Below are 24,410 nucleotides of genomic sequence, written 5' to 3' on the forward strand. Positions count from 1 at the left end.
TTTGGATCCTTACAGAAAGCCTGGAAACGAAACGATTTATATAGTTACCTTCAAGTTGGGCATTACAGTATTTCAACCAGAACCTGGGTGTAGCTATATAAACAGGAGAGACCGAAATCATGAAAATATTCTGGTCGATATATAGATCCACAAACAAGTGATAACTTAATCTCCAGAATGTATAATGGTATTCTCCAGTTCAAGTCTTAAAACAAACTGTATATTAAAGAAAGGTGAGAGAAGGAGGGAAATTTTAATATTTCGGAGGAGGGCTGGAGAGGAAGATGTTACGCATGATGGATGATCAACTAGTTCCACTACACGGCCAGAATTCTGTTGGAAAAACATTGTAAGGTTTTTTATTATGCCCTTTTTAAAGCGACATCAGGGAAGTGGTGGTAGATGTTGGAGACTATCTGGGATAAATGACGCCAGTCACTTCCATACTTTCTGGAATTGCCAGGTTATTGAGCATATTGGCAGGAAATTGTTGTTCTTGTTTTTCTTGGATATCCACATAGTGAGCTTAGCCAATGCAAACGAATGAATAGAAAAAACTACGCTGAGAGTTTTCTACTGCCCTGGAGAGAACCATATTGGCCCTAATATAAAACAATATTTTTTTCTGAAACTTCAGTTTAAAAAAGTGGGGGTTGTCTTATATTTCAGGCATAGACAATGACATGTTCATTCATTCAGAAATTCAGAAATCAGTTGACAAACCATCTATTCCCGAAGCCCGTCCTTTAACATGGTGTTGCACAACAGCGGTCAGTTCATCCAGGCTCAGTTCTCTGTCCACGTCAGCCTTCTTTCCATCATTAAGATGTGGAAGCCCTTTTAAAGCTCTTCAACACAGCACTGGTCATACTCCTCAACCCCAAACAGAGTGGAATAAAAATCCACTGCATTCGCTGTCATTTGAGTTGGATCAGTTGTCATCCTTCCATCAGGAAGATGCAGACATGCCATAAGCTTCTGCATCGCCTCTTTCTTTTCAAGCTTAAAAAATTAAGTGGTTGGAGCGTCCATGTCCTTAAGTTCAGTGAACCAGGATCTTAGAAACACCCCCTTCACTCTCTCCTGTAGCAAAACACTGAGTTCTCTTTTCTCTTCTCCCAGCTTATCTTGGTTCTCTAGGTGTTTCTCATAGTTTCTAATTTTTACTTCCGGTTTCTGAATGGCTACTTTGTCCTCAGATGTGGAGTAAAATGTGTACTACTGACAGAAAACCCTAATCTGAACTTGACCAACCTCCCACCACTGACCTAAGGAAACAAAATAGCCTTTTTTGGTTTTCCAGTTATTCCAAAAAAACTAAAATCTTGACAAAAAGCAATGTCTTGAAGAAGTTTATTATTAAAATGTAAGTTTGTTTTTCCTGTCTTAGGGTTAAGGTGGCTAAGGTGATGAGATGGCGATCAGTGAAACTCATTGTTGAAACTGTCACTGAGTTTTGGGTGTACTGTCTGTCATCTGGATATTTGACACTCCATGTGTCACAAAGGTCTAAAAGACTGACTAAGGTGTTCAGCATCATGGAGGACTTTGGATGAGGTTCCTTATTCATCCTATCAAAGCTGAACTGCGGAGTGCAGTTCCAGTCCCCACCCATTATTATGTTATCCAATTTTAACTGAATTAGTTCCTCCTTAACTTGTTCAAAGAAAGTCACTCTGTCTGATCATAAATTTTGGGCATAGACGTTTATGATAGAAAATGGTATATTTCCAATTTCTGCCACCACCACAAAAAAAATGGTTCCATGACTGAAAACCCATGAACAGTCTACTCATAAAGCCCATTCTGTTTCATTGTCAGAATCAGTGTATGTTTCCTGACGTAAAATAATGTCTCATTTCTTTTGCTGAAACACTGTTAATTAGATGTCGCTTCTGTCTATCCCTTCCCTCCTTTATGTTTGAAGAGCCCACCCTCAGCCCTGCCATAGGAGAGGAAAGGGAACAGGGAACAGAAAAGATTAGCCTCTGTCATTCTGTGCGGACACAAAACCTGTTTGTGTCCAACATCTCCACATTCAAAACACTTCATCTGGACAGAGCTAGGATACACATTGTAAAACTGTCTCCATGCTTGACTCTGAACGACACATCCAGAGTCTGAGTGGGCAAGTCCAGGAACGAAGAGAAGGCCTGGCATGTAAGCGACAAAACATGCTTCAGTTTTGGATCTTTACAGCCCAAGTGCCACTGGCAAACTTCCCAAACCTCTGCAACTCTTTCTCCAGCAGTTCATTTGGGATGATCAGCGGGACACCAGACACGGCGACTCTGGTGGACAGTACCGCCAGAGGAGAAACACGGACGTACGTGTCCTGTAACGTGACCACACCGCTCTCCTCCACCTTATGAACAAACTGCTCCTCCTTTATGAACACAACCACTATCTTGTTCATATGGGAGGCACAGGCTACATTGCCAGGACCCACAACCTAGCAACACCACCTCCATCAGCACACCAGGGTCAGGTACGTGTGTCTCAGTAGAGACCATCTCGCCCATTACAGCTCTGTTTTTAACTATGACCACCAAGAAAAAAAGAAAAACCTCTACCACGTCATGCAGAAACAACAGAGAGAGAGAACTAGAGACATGTCAGAGAAAGAGACAGATCAGAGAGAGAGAGCTCAGAAAGAGAGAGATACAGGTCAAAGAGAGAGAGAGAGACAGGTCATGAAAATCCACACTAAAATTTTACACAGGTTGTTTAACAGTTGAGGTTTTAATCACACTATTCGTTCCTTTATTCAACGCAAAGTGAATCTTTACACTTCTTTGGTTTTACGTATGAAACTATAGAGACTGTTTCCTTCATCTGACTCTCAGTTGGAGTCATCACCTCTCACCTGGCTGACATAAGAGTGGATGTCAAGGATCCACCTAAAGCTCCGCCTGGACCAAACTGAGCTTCTGTTCCTCCAGGGGAAAGGCCCCCTCTCCAAAACCTGTCCTTCACCATGACAACCCATTGACATCACCATGGCATCGCTATGGTGCTGCCAACTTGGATGAGAGGAACCTGGAGTGACCCTGGAGGATCAACTGTTGCTCTCATCAAACATGGCGGCAGCAGCTCCTGTCGAGTTAGACCTGACCACTGCCTCCTATGCTCAGAGGACCAAGCTGACTGCACCTTCCTCTGCAACTGGACTCTGGACTTCCTGATCAATAGACCCCACTCTGTTAGGTTAGACAACTCAACTTCCTCAAACCTGATCCTGAGCACAAATATCCCACAAGCCTGAGTGCTGAGTACTCTCCTCTATTCCCTCTTCACCTGCGACTGATAACCTATGCATGGCTTTAACATCATAACTGAGGTCAGCCTGATCAGCAACAGCAATGAATCAGACCACAGGAAGGGGGTCCAGCACCTGGCAGCGTGGTGTGGAAACATCTACCTGACCCTCAACAACCAGAAGACCAAGGAGCTCATAGTGGACCTAGAGGCCGTGAACATATCCCCATCCATATCAATGAGTGGGAGGAGGAAGGCGTCTCTAGTTTTAATTTTCTGGTGTTCTTCTGCACTTTCAAACCCCATTTTGGTCAAGAGGGTGCATTGGCAACTATAATTCAGGAGGAAACTGAAGAGAGCTTATCTGTCCAGGATCCTGGTGAACCAGTGAGAGCACACTGTGGTTAAACTCAACCACCACACCAGTAGGCTGTGAATCACAATTGTACCATCACTACTATGTACATGCATATATCCCTAATTATTTCCTTATTTATCTGTATTTATCACCCTGCTACACATATTCCATTATACACATCCATCCTAACCAATAATATTCATTATTGTTTTATATTACTCTGCATGTATTTACCTATATATATATATATATATATGTATATATATATACACATATATATGTATATATTTGTAATGGTGCACTTGCTTTTGCCTTATTTTGCACTTCTGGTTTGATGCCTAACTGCATCCCGTCTCAGTATGTTACTTTGTGCAATGACAATAAGGTTGAATCTCATCTAATCAAAATGATGTTAAAGTCATCAGACTCACCCGTTTGAGTGTATACATGCCGTTAAAGTTGTCAGACTCACCGATGACACAGAAGGGTTTTCTTGCAAATTTGAGTCGCCCTCTCCATCCTCTGTACCGACAACAACAACCTGCAGCCCAGATCCTCACCATGTATTCTACTCCGAACACCACAATGGTCACCACCTCCTGTTACACAAAAACACACTGTTAACAACCAACCAGAGCAGTAACTAACCATTATTTTCATTATCCATAAATTTGCTCATTATTTTCTTGATTAATCTTTTGTTCAATAAAACATCAGAAGTCAAAGAGAATGTTGGTTATAATTTCTGAGATCCAATGTGATGAAGAGATTTCAATAATGTAGAAAGAACAGAGAAAAACAGGAAATCTTCATATCTGAGAAGCTGGAACCAGCAAATATTTGTCTTTTTTTCCATAAAAATGACTAAAAGAATTAATTGATAATCAAAATTGTAATTTTCTTTGGATGAACTACCCCGTTAATCAACTAATTTTTGCAGCAGGAGCTAAAAATATCAAACCACAGGAAGAGAGACGCTAAAGATACCAGAATGTCCCAACTTCTATTTACAGTTTATTCAGTTCATCCTCTGACCTCAGATCAATGATTCACTCTGTGAGCTGCAGAAAAATGATGTTGGTGTGAGGTTTCTATTGAAAGGGTTTTACCAGGATGTAGAGAGCGTCCTCTGAACTCTTCTCGTACTCTTTGATGGTGGAGAACACAGAGAGAACCAGACAGGAGAACACCAGCAAGAACCTGAACACAGAAAATTAAACAGTAAACACAACTATACTCTCCCGTGTTCCTGCTTCAGGCTAAGGTTCTTGAAAACTGATATGAGGTCTGTATTTCAGGGGGAGGACTGTGACATCTGATCTAAGGTCTGTCTTCAGGTATTGATCCTAAGCTGTTCCTGGCAACTGACCTGAGAGCAGTCTGAACTGACCCATTTATTTTATCTTTAATTTAATTCTATTGAGTGGAAAGTGCTGAGTCACTGATGTTATTAACATCAGTTTTATTTTTCTCTGGACTTTTGTTTCCTGGATTTTTATGTAATTTTGGTGCAGATACTGATCATTCACTTATTGTTTCAGTTGATGGTTTATTCAGACAGCTCTCAGGTTGTTTTAAAAATGAATTATATGAGGCTATAGTGGTGGAAAATATAAAGTGTATTTACTCAAGTACAAATTTGAGGTAAATGTACTTTAGTTGAAAAACATTCAAATTTAGGTTTATTGAACCATATGACAGAATAAACTAGAATTACCTTCTCATGGTTGTCTGCCTCCGCCGACCATCTATGTCTGTCCAGACTCATATAACATATGTAGTGAAGACTTTGAAGGATTTTAATAAAAGGTTTTAAGTGTATTTTGGCATAATTAGCATATGAATTCTTGAAAAAAATGGCAAAAAAATGTTTTGGGAGGTCAAAGTGACCTTGACCTTTGACCACCAAAATCTAATCAGTTCATCCTTGAGTCGAAGTGAACTTTTGTGCCAAATCTGAAGAAATTCCTTCAAGGTTCTCCTGAGATATTGTGTTCTCAATAATGGGATGGACAGGCGGACGGATGGATGGCGCGGAGCCATAAAATGTATATGTTTACATTTATTTATATTTTTTACATCTGTATTCATACATTTCATATGTGTGTATATACTCTATTTATATAGTTATATTACACATATATACAGTGATACACACATGCATGTTACAAATATATATAATTTAATAATGTTTTTATTTATTGTTCTTTTATTTTAGTGTCTTTCACTGCATTATATTACTATACACACTCAGCTGAAAGTTTATTAGGAACACCGAGGTAAAACTAAATTAATTCTGATCCTGTGATAAATCATCCTTCCTGAAGGTTTATTATCTTCAGTTTTAATTGAAAAAGTTTGAGAGGTGTGGACTCAGCTGTATCTGATCCTTTTGGAGGATGCGGTTTATGCTGCTGCTGAACATTACTACATTACACAGAGGTGTTTCTGTTGTTTAGCTTCCCCTCATTGATATAAATAGGGTGGACAAAATAATAGAAACACCTGTCCTGTTTCTATTATCATCAACTAATCAGTAACCAGATGCAGGGTGTAGACGGGTGTATAGACAGGTATTTACACGTAGGCATGGTAGATGAAGGCCCATCCTCGAGGTCTCTCCAGGACGTTGTATAGGAAGTTCTGCAGTCGTCTGTAGAGAGCGTTTCGTTTCTGAGGTTTCTTTCCTCCAGAGACGCTGCTGCGCTGCCGCCGAGGACCCTCGTCCCCACCTGAAGACACAGAAATAGTTACTGATTCTAGGACTGCAACTAGTCATTTAATCGAGTAGTTGATTGACAGCAAATTAATGAGCAACTCTTCTAATAATTGATTAATTGTTTTTTTATTCTTTTAATCACAAGATCCAAACATTCTCTAATTTAAAGTTCTCAAATATGAAAATCTACTGCCTTTCCTTACCTTAACATGATGTTAAAGTGAATATCTTGGATTGGTTTTGAACTGTTGGTCGAACAAAAGAAGACATTTGAAGATTTGGGCATTTTAATAACTTTCTGACCTACTGACACATCCTGGCAGGTCTCATGTTGAAACGTCACTGTAATGGTCTTACAGTTGGTAGGAGTCACTGGCACAATCCCAGTTTCCCCCCTACAGCTTAAGCCCTGAACCCACACAGACTTAATTGACGTCACCTGATAAGTGATTGAGTGCAACACACACAGACTTGTTCCACTATCCCCGTAGGGACACACGTTGAGATACTGCATACTCTAAACCCTTAACCTAACCCTAACCTAAACCCGGCTCTAACCTTAACCCTAGATTCAAGTCTTAGCCCTAAAACAGGGACCTCAGTTTTCCTCCCCATGGGGATATAAGAACAAGTACCACTGACAACATCTGGATCTGTGACTGTAAACCACCTACCTCCCCCATGATCTCGCTCAACACCCACTGCTTCAAATATTATGATTATCATCTATTATTATATTTAGTTTTATTAGTATTATTATTCACCCTATTATTATAATTATTCGTTTTATTATTAGTCTCATTATTGTTACACGTCTTTATGTCGTATGTCTCCTGTGCTATGTGCTTAAGTGCTTGCTGATGGGGGAATGTTGGGTTCTGTAAATGTAACTATAAAGAGTCCGGCCTAGACCTGCTCTGTATGAAAAGTGCCCAGAGGCAACCTCTGTTATTATTTGGCGCTATGTAAATAAAATTGAATTTAACTGAATCGAATTGAACGCGTGCGCGCCAGCACACACACACTCATACACACACACACAACACATATAGCCTACAAACACACTCACATTATTCCCATCTCCCCTTGACGATCGCCGTTAATCAACCCGCACTAACTGCAGCGGGTTTCGCGTGTTCACCTGATATGAGCAGAGCTCCGTCCCTGCTGGACTCGGTCCCTCCGGCCTCCAGACCCACGAAGCCGACCTTCAGCTTCTTCTGGTCGGCCTGCGCTCCGGGGAACACCCCGCCGTTCCGGGATTTCTGCACCATGACTGAGAGCCGCGACCTGCTACGACCCGCAGATCTATTGCCAGCCCCCAGACAAAGCACCGAGGCCGGCCAAGCCTGGCGGGAGCATCGCTTCTGCGGAGCGGAGGAGGAGGAAGAGAAGGAGAGAAGTAAAGGAGGAGAGGAGGAGGAGGTGAAAAGGGATGGATGAAACTAAAGCCCGCAGAGACGGACCGGCAGTAAATTGGCTGATCAGCAGGGTTTTTTTCTCCTCACCGACTTCCCTCTCAAAAAGGATACAGAATGACGTCAGCGACGGGTTATTGATCACAGAGAAAAACACTAATCAGATGATCAATTTGATCAGCTAGAGAGAAGACACAAAAACAACAGAGAGATCGATGTGTGTTGACAGGATGTTTCATTATCCTATTATCATTTTTATCTTCTATTTTCTGTCTGTCACCATGGTAACCGGATATCCGAAAGGTGGTAACCATGGCGACCAGAGGATAGTGAGGTGGAATTAAACAGAGCACAATCAAATACAAGAGGGAGGAGGAGGAAGGGAAAAACGGAGGAGAGGAGCAGGAGGGGAAGGAGACGAGGAGGAAGAGAAGAAAAAGGAGGCGAAGGGCAGGAAGGGACTTTTAGGAGGTGGAGAAGGTGGAGAAGAGAAAGGGAAGGAGAGGAGCAGGAAGAGAAGAAAAGGAGGCAGGAGGAAGTAGAGGAGAGGGTGGAGGAGGAGAGGAGGTAGCAGTAGTTTGTCTATCTGTGACATCAAAGGAAGGAACCATTCTTGGCTCATTCAGATGTATAAATGATCAATGTTCCAGTTTGGTTCAACGTTTTATTAATAACATGTGATGACATCACTCACCAGAGGACCAATCAGCTGCTGGATGTTGAATATGAGATTTTTACAGGACACATAGAGACCACAGAGGTTGCAGCACACACTGTTTATTAAACCTGCAGGTGACATCATCACCCAGGTGACATCTTCCCTCAGTAACATCTGCCACCAGAAAACCCTGTGACTCCTATTTGCAAACTTTTAGTGGGAAGTGTTTCACCTGAGAGCAGTGGCAGTAACTGTTGATTCTGATTGGTTGATTTAAAACTACACATCTTTAAAGCTGTTAATGGTAGAGCAAACATCATGTTGCCAGGGTAACAGCAGAGCTGGTTGTATAGGGGGGATCCGATAGGTTGGGGGGGTCAGAGGTCGTGGAACAGGGCAGAGTAGAAGGCGGGCTCTGAGCGGCAGCTGCGGTAGCGAAGGAGGATGTCATTGATCATGTGCTTCCTTCTGACGTGAGGCTGAGGGGCTGAGTCACTCTCCAACCGTCGCCTATGGCAACAGTTGATCACCGTCTCTCTGACCAGGAAACCTGGAAACAGACAGAAGGTCTTCTTAATTAGTGTTAAATTAATTAAGGGAAATTTTGAAAAAACATGTTGTGGCTTAATGATGTATACGGTATATGTCTATATATGTATATATATATAGAGATGTAAAAAAAATGCACCGTAAACCATCTAGCCGTAAAAGATGTAGCATTATCTCCTAGCTGGGAGGAGTGACCATTCATTTAGCACTTTCTCTTTTCAATACAAATAAAGTGAATGGGTTTATTGCCCCAAAGTAAAACAAAAAGATTATTTATCTGTAAGTGCTGGTATTTTGTTTATATGTGCAGATTCCTATGACTGCGCACCATATACATTGTTCAAGACTTAGAGCTGTTCACACTGGTGCTCTCTATTACAACCTCCTGTTTTATACTAGTTGATTAATTTGCAGTGTCTGAAAGGCTCTCCATGATAGAGCATTTATAATATAATGTCTACACACAGTGGATAGTCAGGTTTTGTGGGTTTTGATGTATGTAACAGACAGACAGGTACAGTCAGACAGACAGGCAAGTTGCAGACAGACAGACAGGTTACAGACAGACAAACAGTTCAGAGATAGGTGGCAAGCAGACAGACAGACTACAGACAGATAGTCAGATAGGTTACAGTCAGACAGACGGGTGAGAGACGTACCCAGTGACCTCTTGCTGACCACACTCCCATTGACCAATGGAACGACCAAACTGAACTTGCTGGTGCCGTTTCCACGGAAATGGATCCGGTAGAGTCCAGTTTTCAGAGGATGGATGAAGATCAGCTGGACGTTTAACGCACTGTCAGACAGATTGATGGCCAGCTGTCATCAGTTTGTGCAAGAATGAGACTGAAACTGTTTGTTACAGGATTGACTGTGTCTGTGTTTTACCCTTTCAGTGTTTCTGTCTTCATCTCTGACAGCACATCGGACAGAGGGAAACTCTCTGAAACACAAAGTCACCAGTCAGATGGAGGTCACTCCCAGGGCTCTGCTGGTTTCTTCTCACAGGGAGTGATTAGGACAGAATATCACCTGTATAATCTGGGCCCACCTGATGTTCACCTGATGTTTATTATTTACATTCCCCAGTCTCTGCTAGGTCGAGGTTTGTGCTTGTGACTGTTTGGACTCAACCCCATACAATGATGATGATGATGATGAAGATTGTTTTTATTTTCACATCATAACGTTTAATGTTTCAGTGACATCTTAAATCCTCAATTTAACATTTTCCTTGTGGGAAACGCAAACAGCTGATCTCATCTGACTGCATTCAGTCATTCATATTATAGATAGTAGTTTTACAGTATTAATATATACTTAATTAGTATCAGGGTAGTTAGTATTAATATTTCTAATACACAGGTAGTTACAGTTAGTTAGGGCTAAAACAATTTACCAATATCCTCAAAGTTCTCGACCCAAACTATCAGGAGTTTTGATTCAGAGCCGACGATCGACGACACAAAACGAAAAGACTTCATGTCTTCAACTGGAGAACTCTGGACAGAAAATAGGCAGGTCAGAAACAGACAGGTCAGAGAAACAGGTCAGAGACAGACAGGCAGGTCAGACAATGACCGACAGATAGGTCAAAGAGGAACAGACATGTCAGGGAAAGACAGGTCAGACAGACAGATCACAGAGAGACAGATAGCTCAGAGACAGGCATGGAAGGTCATAGACAGACAGACAGACAGGTCAATGATAGGAAGATTTGAGAAATAATAGGGCCGGTCAGAGATGGACACGTAAGAGGCAGACAGACAGGTCAGAGGCAGACAGCTGAGAGAAAACAGGAAGGTCAGAAACAGACAGCTCATAGAAAAACAGGCAGGTCAGAGACAGACAGACAGCTCAGAGAAAAACAGGAAGGTCAGAGAGAGAAGTCAGAGAGAGACAGGCAAGTCAGAGACAGACAGCCAGACAGGTCAGAGAGGGACAGATAAGTAAGGGAAAGACAGGTCAGAGAAACAGGTCAGAGACAGATGGAAAGACAAAGAGACAAGTCTACAAGAGAAACAGACACTCAGGTCAGAGACATAAAGACAGGTCAGAGACAGACAGACGGGTCTGTGACAAACGGACAGGTCAGAGAGATACATTGGGGACAGAAGGAAACCTCAGATACAGACAGGTCAAAGAGACAGGTCAGAGACAGAAAGACAGACAGACAAGCTTTTATTTTGAAGGTCTTTACTGTGGCTTGAGGGGCGGAGTCTCGGCTGAGCTCAGAGTGACTCTGTAGTCGGGATGGTGACTCAGTCGGATGCTCCCCCTCCTCTGGACTCTTCAAATAATCAACTCCTTTGAACAGAAAAACGGAAGTTAATAAAGTAAAAGGAAAAATATTCACCTATAACAGCTCCTCTAGTCTTATGGTCAAGGAGGAACTGACCATCTTAAACACTAGAGACATTTGTGCATCACTATTGATATCATCAGCCACTGAATGCGTGATGACATCATCGCCAGTGCTGACATCATCAGACACTGACTGTGTGATGACATCATCAATCAGTGCTGACATCATCAGACACTGACTGTGCGATGATGATGAGGATGACGATGATGGGACGACGAAGGTGAGCTCCGTCAGAGTATCAGTGAACATCAGGACAAACTTCTCTCCATTAAACACGCCACCTCCACTGTCACCCAGCACAGCAGGGAATTCTGGGAGACAGAAAACAACCAATCAGCTTCAGGATGAACAGAGTGACCTCAGGTTACCTCTGATACCTGACAGTATGCCATAAATGAGCATCATGTGGTTCAATCAAGGTGCTAACCTGGACTGTTGGGGCTGGTCCCGCCCCCCTGTCGTGGCCTCACATCCACCGGCCAACCAAGAGAAGACAGGAAGTCCAAGAAGTGAGATGGGACGCAGCATCTGGACTCCACATTTCTTAAGATCTACAGAGAGACGGATAGGTTAGTGACAGACAGGTAACTATAACCTCGGCAGCTGACAGACAGACAGATGACACAGACAGGTAAGAGCGACTGAGAGACAGGTGAGACAGACAGGTGAGAAAGACAGGTGTGTATGACCTCAGCAGCTGTCCTCTGTCCTGCTCTCACGTAGAAGACAAAGGCAGAGTCACAGTTTCTGGATGGCAGCTGATCCAAACGTCTGAGATCTTCTGAGAATCCTGGAAGAGATGAGTCCAGAGACACCAGCTGAGCTGGGACACCACTGGTACCTGGATCCTACAGACAGATGGTGAGAGGGAGACAGGTGAGACCGACATTTAGAACTAAACAAATCAATAAATCACTGAATCGATTTCTGTCCTGTCATCATGTCCTCGGCACCTTCAGGGTCTCAGGTGTCAGCAGGCCCAGGTGGGACAGGAGGAGTCTCGCTGTCTGGAAGTTGGTGACTGGAGGTGGCGGCTTGCAGGTCGTAATGATGGCCGAATGACCACTCACCTGCAGCTGATCCCAAACCTGTCGCTGTCTCTTCAGGACTCCTCGCAGATGCTCTAACTGCTGCTGCACCTGACAGTAGAGGAGTTTACACCTGACTGACACCTGGCACCAGGTGCTTATTCATCATAAATAAACAGCTTTCATAGCAAACACCATTCAGGGACCAGGTAACGAACACCTGTCTGACTTGTAGCTGGAGAAAGACGACCAAAAACTGGTACCTAAGGAACACCACAGGTGATATGCATAGGTAAAGAACTATGATCATCAATTTTAACTAAGACAGTTCTCTATAAAGTAGAACGAATATTCAGCAGATTCTGGCTCTGGGTTGGACCAGGTTCTTGACCTGGTTCAGGTTCCTACCTCCTCAGTAACAGTCTCATTCAGAGCTGGAATACTCAGATCTGCTTTAACTGAAGGGACTCTGTCGATGTTTTCAGGAAACAGCTGGTGTTTGACACCACATTGTATCCTAGAATCCTCCTGGGCTACACCGAGGTGTTTTGGGATCAGAGTTTGCTGCAATAATTCAAAAAACAGGAAAGATAAAACACTGATCTGAAGCCTGTGAAACACATTATATTTACTTGTTACATCACTATTATTTTTATTATCATGTATTTGTTACCATAAACTTCAATTAATAGCCCAAGCTTTTATTTGTGTCAGTCACTGAACTCCAGCCTTTATCTGGGAAAGGTGTCTATATGGGATAGGCCTTGAATTCCTTTCTCACAAAACTCTTGCTCAGCAAAGATGGGAAATACCATCAAATTGATTATTTAAACCAGTATGACTATTACTTATATAAGATATATAAAAATTACCAGGTCATCAAATAACATATCAGTTAAGAATCATACATTTGATCTAGCTCCGAGAGACAGAGCATCTAGGCTACCCTCATGTACACAGAGAGAACGAGAGAGAGAGTCCTGTCTCTAAATACCGGTAGTCCACGTTAGAAAGGATGAAAGCCGAAGGTTATCCTAGTTATTATTTAATTTGCACTTAGAGTGTGAAAAAGACTTTAACAAATCCGTTCTGTATGTAAAAAAAAACAGGAAGACCACATTGCCTATTAAATCACTGGGGTATGTTTTGCTATCCTTACAAAAATAAATTGGCGAATGCCTTACAATCCATATTTGCATTGCTTAAGAAATTGCATACCATATCACCTACCAAACAAATAAGGGAACTAAAAGAACACAAAGCCTATTGGTAGGCGAGGCAGATACCGTAATATGGTATTACTGTAGGCCAAAGGCTGAACAATCATAGCCAAATCCTGGCTATACGGTAGTCTGGAACTTGTTGGCTCAAACACGTCAAAAATAAAACAAATAAAAAGACATGAATAAAGGCTACCAGTAAAACAACTGGGCAAGCATGGGGCCTACCGATATACTATAAAATGAATGACCAAGTCTTAATGTCCTCTTCTTATTCCTCATCACCATCTATTGAACTCTTCCTCCTCATCATTCTCCTCCTCCTCTCCCTCTCCAACTTCAGCCAACTCGCCCTCTCTTGCCTGAGCTAACAGCTCTCACCCTGATGCACATGGCTCTCTCTCTCTGAAATAGATGTGAAATCATGAATCCAATGGTAGGAGATGGGGACTGCAGTTTAGTTTTCCCACCACTTTTTGCGGCCAGTCTGCAATCAGATCCCCGTTCATCTAACCTTTTTTGGAGGAGGCTACCACGACTCCACTGATTGCCTTGATTTCCCTAATACCCCATTTGAACACCAGATAAGGCTTCAGTCAACTTTAGTGATGTCCGTTTTCACAGCCATCACTACAGTTCACTGACTCTTCTCATGGCCTGTAGTTTTCAGTGGAACACTGCGTGCACCTTTCAGATCCACTGTAGTTGAGCCGACCATATCAGACCACATCGCTGTTTCATCCATAGCTAAGATGTTCTTCTTCTGTATCTTCTTTTTCTCAATTATCCACAGCGTAAATGTGACAAATTTCAACAGCTTCTCAGTGAAGTGCCTGGCTTCTTTCTGGGCAAACATTGTACATCTTCTGACAGAAAAGTAATTGCAGTTCAGGAATCTGTCAACCAGCCAGCACTAGCCGCAAAGTCCTCCACATCCTTGATGTCACTCTCGGCGGCATAGATTTCTTCAGCCTTCATTCTGATCATCTTAAGGTAGACTCTGAGATGTCCTACCCGCATGCTGTGGATCTAGTCGTACATTTTTAGCTCCAGCTCATCTCTATACCTTCTTTCTACCTCCTCCACGCAGTCTAGCACTTTTACTGTGTTCCTCAGACAGACGTTGAAGTTCAATTTTATTTTTTTGCCATTCTCTCACACTCTTTGGATCAACGGAGAAATGTCTTGCTGCTGCTTCTCTTGAGTTCTGTTTAGCAAATTTGACAACTGACAGCTTGAAATTCAGGTCCTACTTTTTTCTCTGTATTGACATGACACTTCAGTGTGAGCGTTGTTCATTCTTATGACATTACATCCAAAGAATTTTTATAAAAACCAGACCCAGATGCTAATTGAGACCTGCGTTTGTTTGTCAAAATGTGTAGCCACACCTGGCCATTAAAAGGGACTCATCATTTAATTGGGACCCAGCATTTAAATGAAGGTTAACAGTATATTTGTCAGTTACGTAAGTGGTTACCTGTGTATGTGTTCTTCCCTCTCTGGGCTCCAGGTGGAGCTGTAGAGTCCAGCTGTGACATCCTGATGCTCCTCTGATCAGCACTGTGAGCGACGGACACGGTGCTGCTTACATCAATATATACGTTAAAACATGATCAGAAACATTAAGATCTTTGTCTTTAGAGCTAAAAGGATTAATTGATTCATCAATTAGTCAATTCACAGACAATTAATCACTAACAATTCAAATAAAGGGTATATGTGGGGTACTTGAATGTGTTGGGCACTAGAGTACTAGAGTCAGTGTTTCTGTCTCTATCTAGTTCCAGATCAGTGACGCAGGACTTACCCTGATCAGGTCCTGGTGGTTGCTCCAGCATGGCCAGAATCACAGAGCTGTCCACCACAAAATATCTGAACTTTTTCACACTTCTGTCACTCAAACTAGAACAGTCAATCAGAGGATCCTCATTCAGGGAACCTCCAACAAAAGGGAATGCCCCAGAAACCTGCATAACACTGAGATATGAATAAAGACCACATTTGTGTTAAACCCTCTCATTCTGGTCTTAGTGTGGTCCGAATCTGATATGCATCTGATTGGTGGGATTGAATGACTCTGCAAGAACCATGATGAACATATAATGCTAACAATTTTAAAATAACATGCGCACGTGGCAACTAAGGGTTGACACAAGGCAACTACAAATGGGTTCACGTCAGGGAAAGATCACAATCCTGGTTTAGAAAGAGTCAGTGTACCAGAGGTAAGCTCTGGTCTTACTACTCAAGTGTGAAGGTAGGGGGGATATGGTTGAAAATCACAGCCCTTCATTTCAGGAATAAACAGCTCCTGTTTTTAAAAAACAAGCCGCACCTTATTTACCTCGTCTACAATCTGTGGTAACAGCAGGGAGATGCTGTATGTTTCAGAGTGTGTTTGTTTTGCTCACCAGCTCAGTGTGGCCTCGGCTGCCTCCTTCACCCTCAGAGAGGCTGGGTTCAGTTCTTTCTCTTCTTTATACTTCACTTCCTGTTCCTGTCTAGACTTACTGCCTGAAATGCCCAATTCTACAATCTCCAGGACCTCCAATAAACACTCCTGAAGACACACACAACAAAATGTGTAACACACATATTACAAACACATACAGCATATACATATAACACAGAAAACACACGTTAGTTACCTGTCTGTTGGTCAGTTACCTGTTGGCTAGTTACCTTTGTGTGGAGCAGTTACCTGGTGGTCAAACATGGCGGGGTGTTGAGTTAACCAGACGTTTAGACAGTGGAAGGCAGCAACAATGATGGAGTGCAGATCTCTGGAGTGAAGAGGAGGAGGACGACTGCATTGAAAAACAATGTAACTACAGACAGAACTGACCGCTCGCCTTCTCTCTGAGTCCTCCACCCTCACCTCCACCTGCAGGACCACACCACAAAGTTACAGGTACAGGGAGGTTCAGGTATGTGTGTGTGTGTGTGTGTGTGTGTGTATATGTGTGTGTGTGTGTGTGTGTGTGTGTGTGTGTGTGTGTGTGTGTGTGTGTGTGTGTGTGTGTGTGTGTGTCCACCTTGGCCAGTCCTCCCAGTACTTCCAGTGCAGACAGGCAAATTGCTGATTCGTTCCTCCACTGAGCTGTCAGACGCTGAGTCACCAGACGCACAAACTGAACCCACAAGACCCCTGCTGCATCTGATTGGACAGCTGGTTACCATGGCAAGGACACACACACACACACACACACACACACACACGGTCACTGTCAGATTTCCATGACATGATGGGTCAATGTTACCAAACCATTACAAGTCACTAAAACAATTAATTAAAAATGAAATGATCATAATTAACTACTTGTTTGTCTATTTCCACTGGTTCCAAGAGTTCCAGCGAGTCCCCTGGTCCATCTGGGTCTACTGCCTCCACCACGCTGGGACTCCTGGAAAACCCAGAGTAACGGAGTAAACCCTTTTGGCTCCCCAGGGAGGCAGATAAGTGTACACAACCTCAGGTTTAGCACTCTGTGTTATTATCTAGAAGTTCTACAGCTATCCATGAAATATTAGCGCAAGGGAACCAAAAGGAACCAAAACGGATGAATTTGTCATTTATAGTTTAACTGTGTGTATGTAGACCAGCATGACAAACATGCTGCCAGGACAAAACAGGTAATTCCTCAGACTCAGAACAACCTGCCGATTCTGTGCTGGGGGGGGGGTCAACACTGACTTTGAGAAATATTGTGAGGGGTGTCCCCTGTGTGAGGGAGGAACAAAAACCCCGCAATCCATATTTTATGATCCTATGTCATTTTTTTGGTTTGACTTTACTCTTACTTCTTACTCTTATTAGAATATTTACATCAACTTATCTCCTTTATTTTTAATTTACCAATCATATTCTGCTTTCCTATAAATCCACTTTTTACATCCTGTATTTCATTTGTTTTTAGGTATGAGGTGACCACATTATTTGATTATGAATATTATATAGTTATAAGTTATATTATAAGTCCTGTGAGTCATAGGATGAATAATGGAATATAAAGACATCACAAAAGAAGATACAGTAAAAACAGAAGGATTAAAGTTTAAATAAAAATATGTTGAACTAGAAGGGCAATCAGTAAAGCACAGACCTCCACCAAGGCCTATGTCAAACAACATAAACCAAACTTCAGAGAAAAAAAATTCAAATTCATTGTAAATTAACTGGATCTGCCCCCAAAATTGAATGGGTTTCTTCAATGGCTCATGCCCCAACCCTCCAACAAATTTGGTGCAAAGTTCAGTCGTTTTTGCATATCCTCCGGATAAATAAACCAACAAGCAAACCAACAAACAAACACAGGTGAAAACATAACCTCCTTGGTGGATGTAATTATTTAAATTTAGTGACTTAAGAAATGGTCTGAACCAGTAAGTTGTATAAAAAGATTAATTTCTGTTATTAAATAGTTAAGGTTTGTTTTCTGTATGTACAGTAGAAATGTGACATACTGTGTGTAGAGTTTCACTAGATGTCAGTAAAGTCAGCAGTAGATGATGGTAGATGTCAGTGGATGTCAGTAGATTTCAGTGGTAAAATTACAGTAGTAGATGAAAGTAGAGTCAGTAGTAGATGAAAGTAGACATCAGTAGACTCACCTGCTGAGTTTGTCCTTCAGCCTGTACCAGAGCCGAGTCCTGAACCAGGTTCAACATGGCCGCTGCATCAGTTCAAAAGAAACCATTTAAAAAGTTCAACCTATGCTTAATGTTATAATGTTTGAAACTATAAACAGGAACTAGATTCTTTGACTGACCCAGGATCACCTGTGTGTTGGAGGCGTCGCACTCAGTCTGCAGAGCTCCAATCAGAACATTGATGAGGCGGGGCTTTAGAGACAGGAAGCTACCTGCTATGATATCATTACCACTGAACCTCCTGCCCAGTAACACCTGAGCACACACACAGGTGAATGTTACTGTCACTACAGTTATTGTTGGATGTTCTTATTTCACCTGTGAGGTCAAGGTCAGGTCTGCAGAGGTGTGTGTAGGTGTGTGTAGGTGTTTAATCAGGTGGATGGGAGGGTACCTCAGACTGGAAAGATCCAAACTGCATAGGGAGGGGCAGCAGGGACAGCAGGACGAGGATCGAGGCTCGTCTCAAATCCACTGGACTCACAAAACTCTTAAACCTCAACAGCTCTCTGGGTGAGAGACACAGACACAGAGAGAGAGAGTGAGAGAGAGAGGTACCTGCAGTCACACCTGTCTGTACCTGTAGGTGTAAGTTCAGTGATTGGATGACTATGTCACGGGTTGGTTACAGGCTTCATGAATACAGTACTGCTGTTTGTTAAAGACATAAAACTCTTGTTCAGCTGAAGGCCGGAAAATCTGCACTTACCTGGGAAGGGAACTTGCCGGTAGGCAAATTCTGAAACAGGTCTGTACCCACAGAGATCTGGGTCTGGCCTGAAGGAACAACATGGGGCGACATGGACCACCCAACCAAAAGGACAGGCAGAGGGGCCAGTGTGATTGCATACTGACCTCTGACTGTACAAACTCATTTGCTACAATGGTTTCCAATGATTTTTGGGGAAAACAAACTCAAGGGACTCTGAAGTCATTCGTTCGTAGAGATGAGAGGCAGCTGTCATCATAAAACAAATCGGTCCAGACTGATTTCAGATCTGCTTGTACTGAAAATGACTCCGCTATTTTCACATAAGCATGAGAAGAGTTTGCCCAACAGTAGTTGGATGGCGAGAGGATGGTATCAAAGTGAGCAGAACCAGGTTTGTGGTTAGAAAAGCGGCTGACCAGTTCTCTTGTTCTCACTCAGACGATCTCTCAGGACAAGTTAGTCTGAGTGGTGCTGGATCACAAACAACAGTTCCTAAAGCTCAGGTGGGTGGTTTCCTGTGAATGACAGAGCTAGAACTACACCTCAGCATGGGTCATAATACAGTTCTGGTTGAAATTATTGAAATTATTGGCAATTTTTTGGTTCTGAGTTTTAAGTACTGAATTTAGAATCTTCAGAAATAAATGCAAATGTAAAATATTTTGTATAATCAAAATATTTTACATTTGCATTTACATTCACTCATTTGCTTTTATCCAAAGTGACTTAGAAGCTTCAGTACAGTAGGTGACCTTGGCGTAAGCACTAAGTACTAAATCTGTTCAATAAGACAACGTGCAAGGAGATCAGGTAATCAAGTTCACTGAAAGTGCACAGTAAGTGCTAGTTCAGCATGTTGGGGTGTTAAAGGTGTTAGGAGAGGAGGTGCTCCCGGAGGAGATGAGTCTTCAAGAGATTCTTGAAGATAAAAAAGGGATGCCCTTGCTCTGGTAACATTTGGTAGCTCGTTCCACCGTCAGGGAACCACAAACGAGAACAGTCTGGACCATGATTGTCTTGTGTGCAGGGATGGCAATACCAGATGACGTTACTTGGAGGAACTCAGTGGCTGAGAAGGGCCATAAGTCTGAATGACTGAGTTTAAGTAGATGGGTGCAGACCCAGAAGTCACTCTGTAGGAGAGCATTGGTGACTTGAAGTTGATTCAGGTGGCCATGTGTAGACAATGGAGGTCAACGTACAGTGGCGAGACATGTGTCCTTTTAGGTATGTATAAAATGTATAGTACTGTGTGTTTGATTTCATTCAGGACCATCTGTAAGGGTTTCACTGTGCGTGAAGGGCGGCCTGCTAGAAGGACCTTGCATTAGTTAAGGCGAGAGATAACCATGGCCTGTACCAAGAGTTGGGTCACATACTGAGTCAGGTATGGCCTGATTTTTAGGGTTTAAAAAAACAAAACTTGCATAAGAGTTCCATAATACAAACACAAAATGTACACCAGACACAATTAGTGGCACCCTTAATTAATATTTGGTTGCAGAACCTTTTGCAACAATGACAGCCTCTAAACATTTGTTGTAGCCATCTAAAAGCTTCTTGCACGTGTCTGCTGGTAGTTTCTGCCACTCTTCCATTGCTATGTGTTCAAGTTCCTTTCAATGGGATTTAAGGTAAGGACTTATATATGTTTCCTTTAGGCAAAATTATTAGGAAACATTCCAAAAAACTTCCATTGTTATGCAGATGATACCCAATTGTATTTTTCAATGAAGCCAGATGAAACTGATCGGTTAGCTAAACTTCAAGCTTGCCTTAAGGACATAAAGACCTGGATGACCAGCAACTTTCTGCTGTTAAACTCAGACAAAACTGAAGTTATTCTGCTTGGCCCCCAACACCTCAGAAACACATTATCTAATGATATAGCTACTCCAGATGGCTTTGCCCTGGCCTCCAGCACCACTGTTAGGAATCTCAAAGTTATCTTTGATCAGGATAGGTCCTTTAACCCCCACATAAAACAAGAAAAAAATAGTCCATGCTTTTGTTACTTCTAGGCTTGATTATTGTAAGTCCTTATTATCAGGCTGTCCCGACAAGTCTCTAAATACTCTCCAGATGATTCAGAATGCTGCAGCGCAAGTACTGACAGGAAATAGGAAAAGAGATTCTCTGCATTGGCTTCCTATAAAATTCAGAATAGAATTTAAAATCCTCCTCCTCACCTACAAAGCCCTTAATGGTCAGGCACCATCATATCTTAAAGAGCTCATAGTACCCTCTTACCCCACTAGAGCACTGTGCTCCCAGAACACAGGCTTGCTTGTGGTACCTAGTTCCTAGATCCATTTCCCAGTGTTTGTTCCAGGAGGCAGACACCCTCTCCACATTTAAGAGTAGGCTTAAAACCTTACTTTTTGATAAAGCTTACAGATAGGGCTGCCTCAGGCTTGGCTTGAACCACCCACCTAGTTATGCTGCTATAGGCCTAGACTGCCAGGGGACTTCCCCTGATGCACCAAGGTCCTCTCTCCTCCTCTTCCTCTCCATCTGTACGTATTCATATGGCACCAATGCTCTTTACTAACTTGACTTCTCTCTCTCCTCTCTCCTCCTGTCTCTTTCTGCAGGTATTTCTGCCCCTGGTGCTGCAGAGTCTGGATCTGTGATTGTAAACCACCTACTGCCCCATGATCCTGCTCAACACCCACAGCTTCAATTATTATGATTATCATTACTATTATTATATTTAGTTTTATTAGTATTAATATTCACCCTATTATTATAATTATTAATTTTATTATTAGTCTCATTATTGTTATACATCTTTATGTTATACCTGTGCTGTGCTTTTTCCTTGCTGCTGTCGCCAAGTGCTTGCTCATGGGGGAATGTTGGGTCTCTGTAAATATAACTATAAAGAGTACGGTGTAGACCTGCTCTATATGAAAATTGCCCTGAGGCAACCTCTGTTATAATTTGGCGCTATATAAATAAAACTGAATTTAATTTAAAGGACTCATTGCTGGCCAGTTACAACAGTCCATCTTTTCCTTTTCAACCATTCTTTTGTGCTGCTGGATGTGTGCTTTGGGTCGTTTTCCTGCTGAAAGACCCAAGACCTTCTCCTCAAACCTAGTTTTCTGACCCTGGGTAATACATTTTGCTCTAAAATGCCCTGATAATTTTCTGTAGGTAGGGTGTTGTTTTCTTTATGGACTACATTTTTTCACCTATAAACAAACTGATGCACTGCATTCCCAAAGAGCACTACTTTGGTTTCATCTGTCCATAGAACATTATCCCAGACAGGCTATGGCTTATCAATCAGTCTTGCCTTTTTGTTCCTTTCTTTCAATAGTGGTGTCCTATTTGGCATTTGTCCATGGAGCCCTACATCGGTTTAGGGTGTGGTGTATGGTACGGGCTGAAACCACCACTCCAGATTGATCCAGGTCGGCCTGAAGCTCCTTAGATGTCTTGGGTGGTGTTTTTTCCATAATCCACATCAACCTTTACAGACTTCTCTCATTGAGTTTCTTCTTAGCGCCACATCCTGGAAGTGTGTTAACAGTTTCATGACTGCGAAACTTCTTGGCATTACGAACTGCTGAAAGAGGGATTTCAAGATCTTTGGTGATTACCTTGTAGCGTTAGGAATTGTTATGTTTTTCGATAATTGCATGTCTGATGTTCTCAGACAGCTCTCTTGCTTTTGCCATTTTGAAGAAGAAACTGGAAACAATCAGCCACTATTTATGAAGTAAAACCATCATTAATTGGTTAATTCAGGTCATTTCAATTCAGATGAACACTGAAAATTAAGCTCAGGTGAGTCTTATTTGTTTGTTTAATTGTTTGTGGAACTAATTTAAATACAACAAAAGGCTGCCAATAATGTCAATAGTGTCAACTGTACATTTTATGTGTGTATTTTTCATATCACTATATGAAATCATTTTTAGTTTAATAACACACAAATCATTGTATTATTCTGGTCCATATTCAAAATATCATTCAAACATTCACAGGTAAGGTTGGAAAAAGTATGTGAGCCCCTCAGCTATGACATCAACAAAAGCTAACTGGAGTCAGGAGTTGGCAAACCTGGAGTTCAGTCAGTGAAACCAGACAAGAGGTGTGGGTTAGAGCTACTGTGACTTATAAAAAACACCCAAACGCTTTAAGTTTGTTATTCACAAGAACTATCTGCTGATGTGAACCGGGCCTTAAAAAAATATATCTCAGAAGACTTGGGATCAAGATTTGTTGATCTATAAAGAGCTGGAAAGGTTTACAGAGTCATCTCAAAAAATGTAGATACTCATCAGTCCACAGTCTGACAAAACTGAGTAAATGGAGACGAGTTAATTCTGTGGCTTCTCTCCCTAGAAGCAGTGTAGGGCAGTAACTAGTTACTAGTACCGCTTTACAGGAAGTAAGTAAGTCGTTATATCACTATATGAAAGCATTTTTTTTGTTCAAGTTCAGTAACTTTGGACATTTTATTAAATATCTGATTATACAAAACAGAATAAGTTGCAATTATTTGTGAAGATATTCTAAATTCTGTACTTAAAATTCAGTGGTGCCAATAATTTCAACCAGGACTGTATCTGTAACATTAGAGTCCCTGAGGATTTCAAAGATCAGTTTCACAGCCCGTCAGACTGGAGCCAGGGTTGCTGGCTTGTGTTTGCTGAGGTTTTGAAACCAACATGAAGATTAATTCCTTTAGAGTCTGTGGAGCAGGAAACTGGAACAAGTTCCAACTTCATATTAAAACATGAATAACCTCAGTTTGAGAAAGGAAGTTAAAGTGGCTGAAGGAAACTTGGAAGTGGAAGTTCATGATCTCAGCTCATCTGTGCGGGAATTTTATGCAAATCTGTGTGTGTGTTCTGGATGTTCTGACTGAAGAGAGTTTATCGTTGACGTTACACGTTGTATTTGTTGTATGGATTCAATGTTAGTACTGGGCTCAGGGACCACAGTGGAAACGAGTGGTAAACTTTATTGTTTTATCTTTGACATTGTGCAGATACAGTATGTATGAAATAAAACAGTCACCTGACACAGCAAAGACTCACTGAGCCTCATCAGACCAGATCAGACTCCTAGAAACAGGCAGCAGAAGTTCATGTATCTACAGTATAAGTACTGTGTTCAAAGTAGTAAATTTTGCAGTACTGGTACTAGTATCCACAGTGGTTGTAGTATTTGCAGTACTTGTACCTGTCAAGCAGTACGCTCTCCAGAGCTGAGATGAACGAGGGGAGCAGCAGGTTGACTCCTCTCAGGTCACAGCAGAACAGGCAAGTGGAGTTCAGCAGGATGGAGGCCAGAACAGGAGGACACACCCCCTCACGCACCTGAAGACCCTCCAGGATAACCAGGTATAACCTGAGGGGAGAGAGGGGGATGACCATGATCATAACACGGTCCAAAGACAGGTGACTAGACAGAGACCTGGACAGGTAGATAGACAGGTGCCAGGTAGACAGA

The 24,410-nt window shown here is 42.1% G+C and overlaps 2 protein-coding genes across 10 annotated transcripts in view; both read right to left on the reverse strand.

The window, feature by feature from the left end:
- The window catches only part of LOC120807516 (potassium voltage-gated channel subfamily KQT member 2), a 44,867-nt gene extending 37,258 nt beyond the window's left edge, over positions 1-7,609 (reverse strand). For 3 of the 5 annotated variants that reach the window (XM_040159661.1, XM_040159663.1, XM_040159660.1), the window contains exons 1-4: positions 7,477-7,609; positions 6,198-6,348; positions 4,726-4,816; positions 4,089-4,215 (exon numbers count right to left, since the gene is read on the reverse strand). In XM_040159661.1, the coding sequence (XP_040015595.1) occupies positions 4,089-4,215; positions 4,726-4,816; positions 6,198-6,348; positions 7,477-7,609 (502 nt within the window). Of the gene's footprint in view, positions 1-723; positions 979-4,088; positions 4,216-4,725; positions 4,817-6,197; positions 6,349-6,638; positions 6,668-7,476 lie in introns of those variants that run through there. The other 2 variants (XM_040159665.1, XM_040159664.1) reach the window with 2 other exon arrangements.
- An 818-nt stretch (positions 7,610-8,427) lies between these two features.
- Positions 8,428-24,410, reverse strand: part of ralgapb (Ral GTPase activating protein non-catalytic subunit beta) — a 29,104-nt gene continuing 13,121 nt past the window's right edge. For 3 of the 5 annotated variants that reach the window (XM_040159655.1, XM_040159656.1, XM_040159657.1), the window contains exons 14-33: positions 24,141-24,308; positions 18,624-18,738; positions 18,349-18,484; positions 18,191-18,252; positions 16,899-16,983; positions 16,615-16,748; positions 16,281-16,463; positions 15,991-16,139; positions 15,387-15,556; positions 15,057-15,160; positions 12,765-12,920; positions 12,282-12,467; positions 12,018-12,176; positions 11,756-11,879; positions 11,508-11,639; positions 11,164-11,270; positions 10,363-10,465; positions 9,852-9,906; positions 9,620-9,759; positions 8,428-8,961 (exon numbers count right to left, since the gene is read on the reverse strand). In XM_040159655.1, the coding sequence (XP_040015589.1) occupies positions 8,789-8,961; positions 9,620-9,759; positions 9,852-9,906; positions 10,363-10,465; positions 11,164-11,270; positions 11,508-11,639; positions 11,756-11,879; positions 12,018-12,176; positions 12,282-12,467; positions 12,765-12,920; positions 15,057-15,160; positions 15,387-15,556; positions 15,991-16,139; positions 16,281-16,463; positions 16,615-16,748; positions 16,899-16,983; positions 18,191-18,252; positions 18,349-18,484; positions 18,624-18,738; positions 24,141-24,308 (2,641 nt within the window). In that variant the 3' untranslated portion in view covers positions 8,428-8,788. Of the gene's footprint in view, positions 8,962-9,619; positions 9,760-9,851; positions 9,907-10,362; positions 10,466-11,163; positions 11,271-11,507; positions 11,640-11,755; positions 11,880-12,017; positions 12,177-12,281; positions 12,468-12,764; positions 12,921-15,056; positions 15,161-15,386; positions 15,557-15,990; positions 16,140-16,280; positions 16,464-16,614; positions 16,749-16,898; positions 16,984-18,190; positions 18,253-18,348; positions 18,485-18,623; positions 18,739-24,140; positions 24,309-24,410 lie in introns of those variants that run through there. The other 2 variants (XM_040159658.1, XM_040159659.1) reach the window with 2 other exon arrangements.

Source organism: Xiphias gladius, chromosome 21, assembly GCF_016859285.1.
Source record: "Xiphias gladius isolate SHS-SW01 ecotype Sanya breed wild chromosome 21, ASM1685928v1, whole genome shotgun sequence".
Lineage (NCBI taxonomy): Eukaryota > Metazoa > Chordata > Actinopteri > Istiophoriformes > Xiphiidae > Xiphias > Xiphias gladius.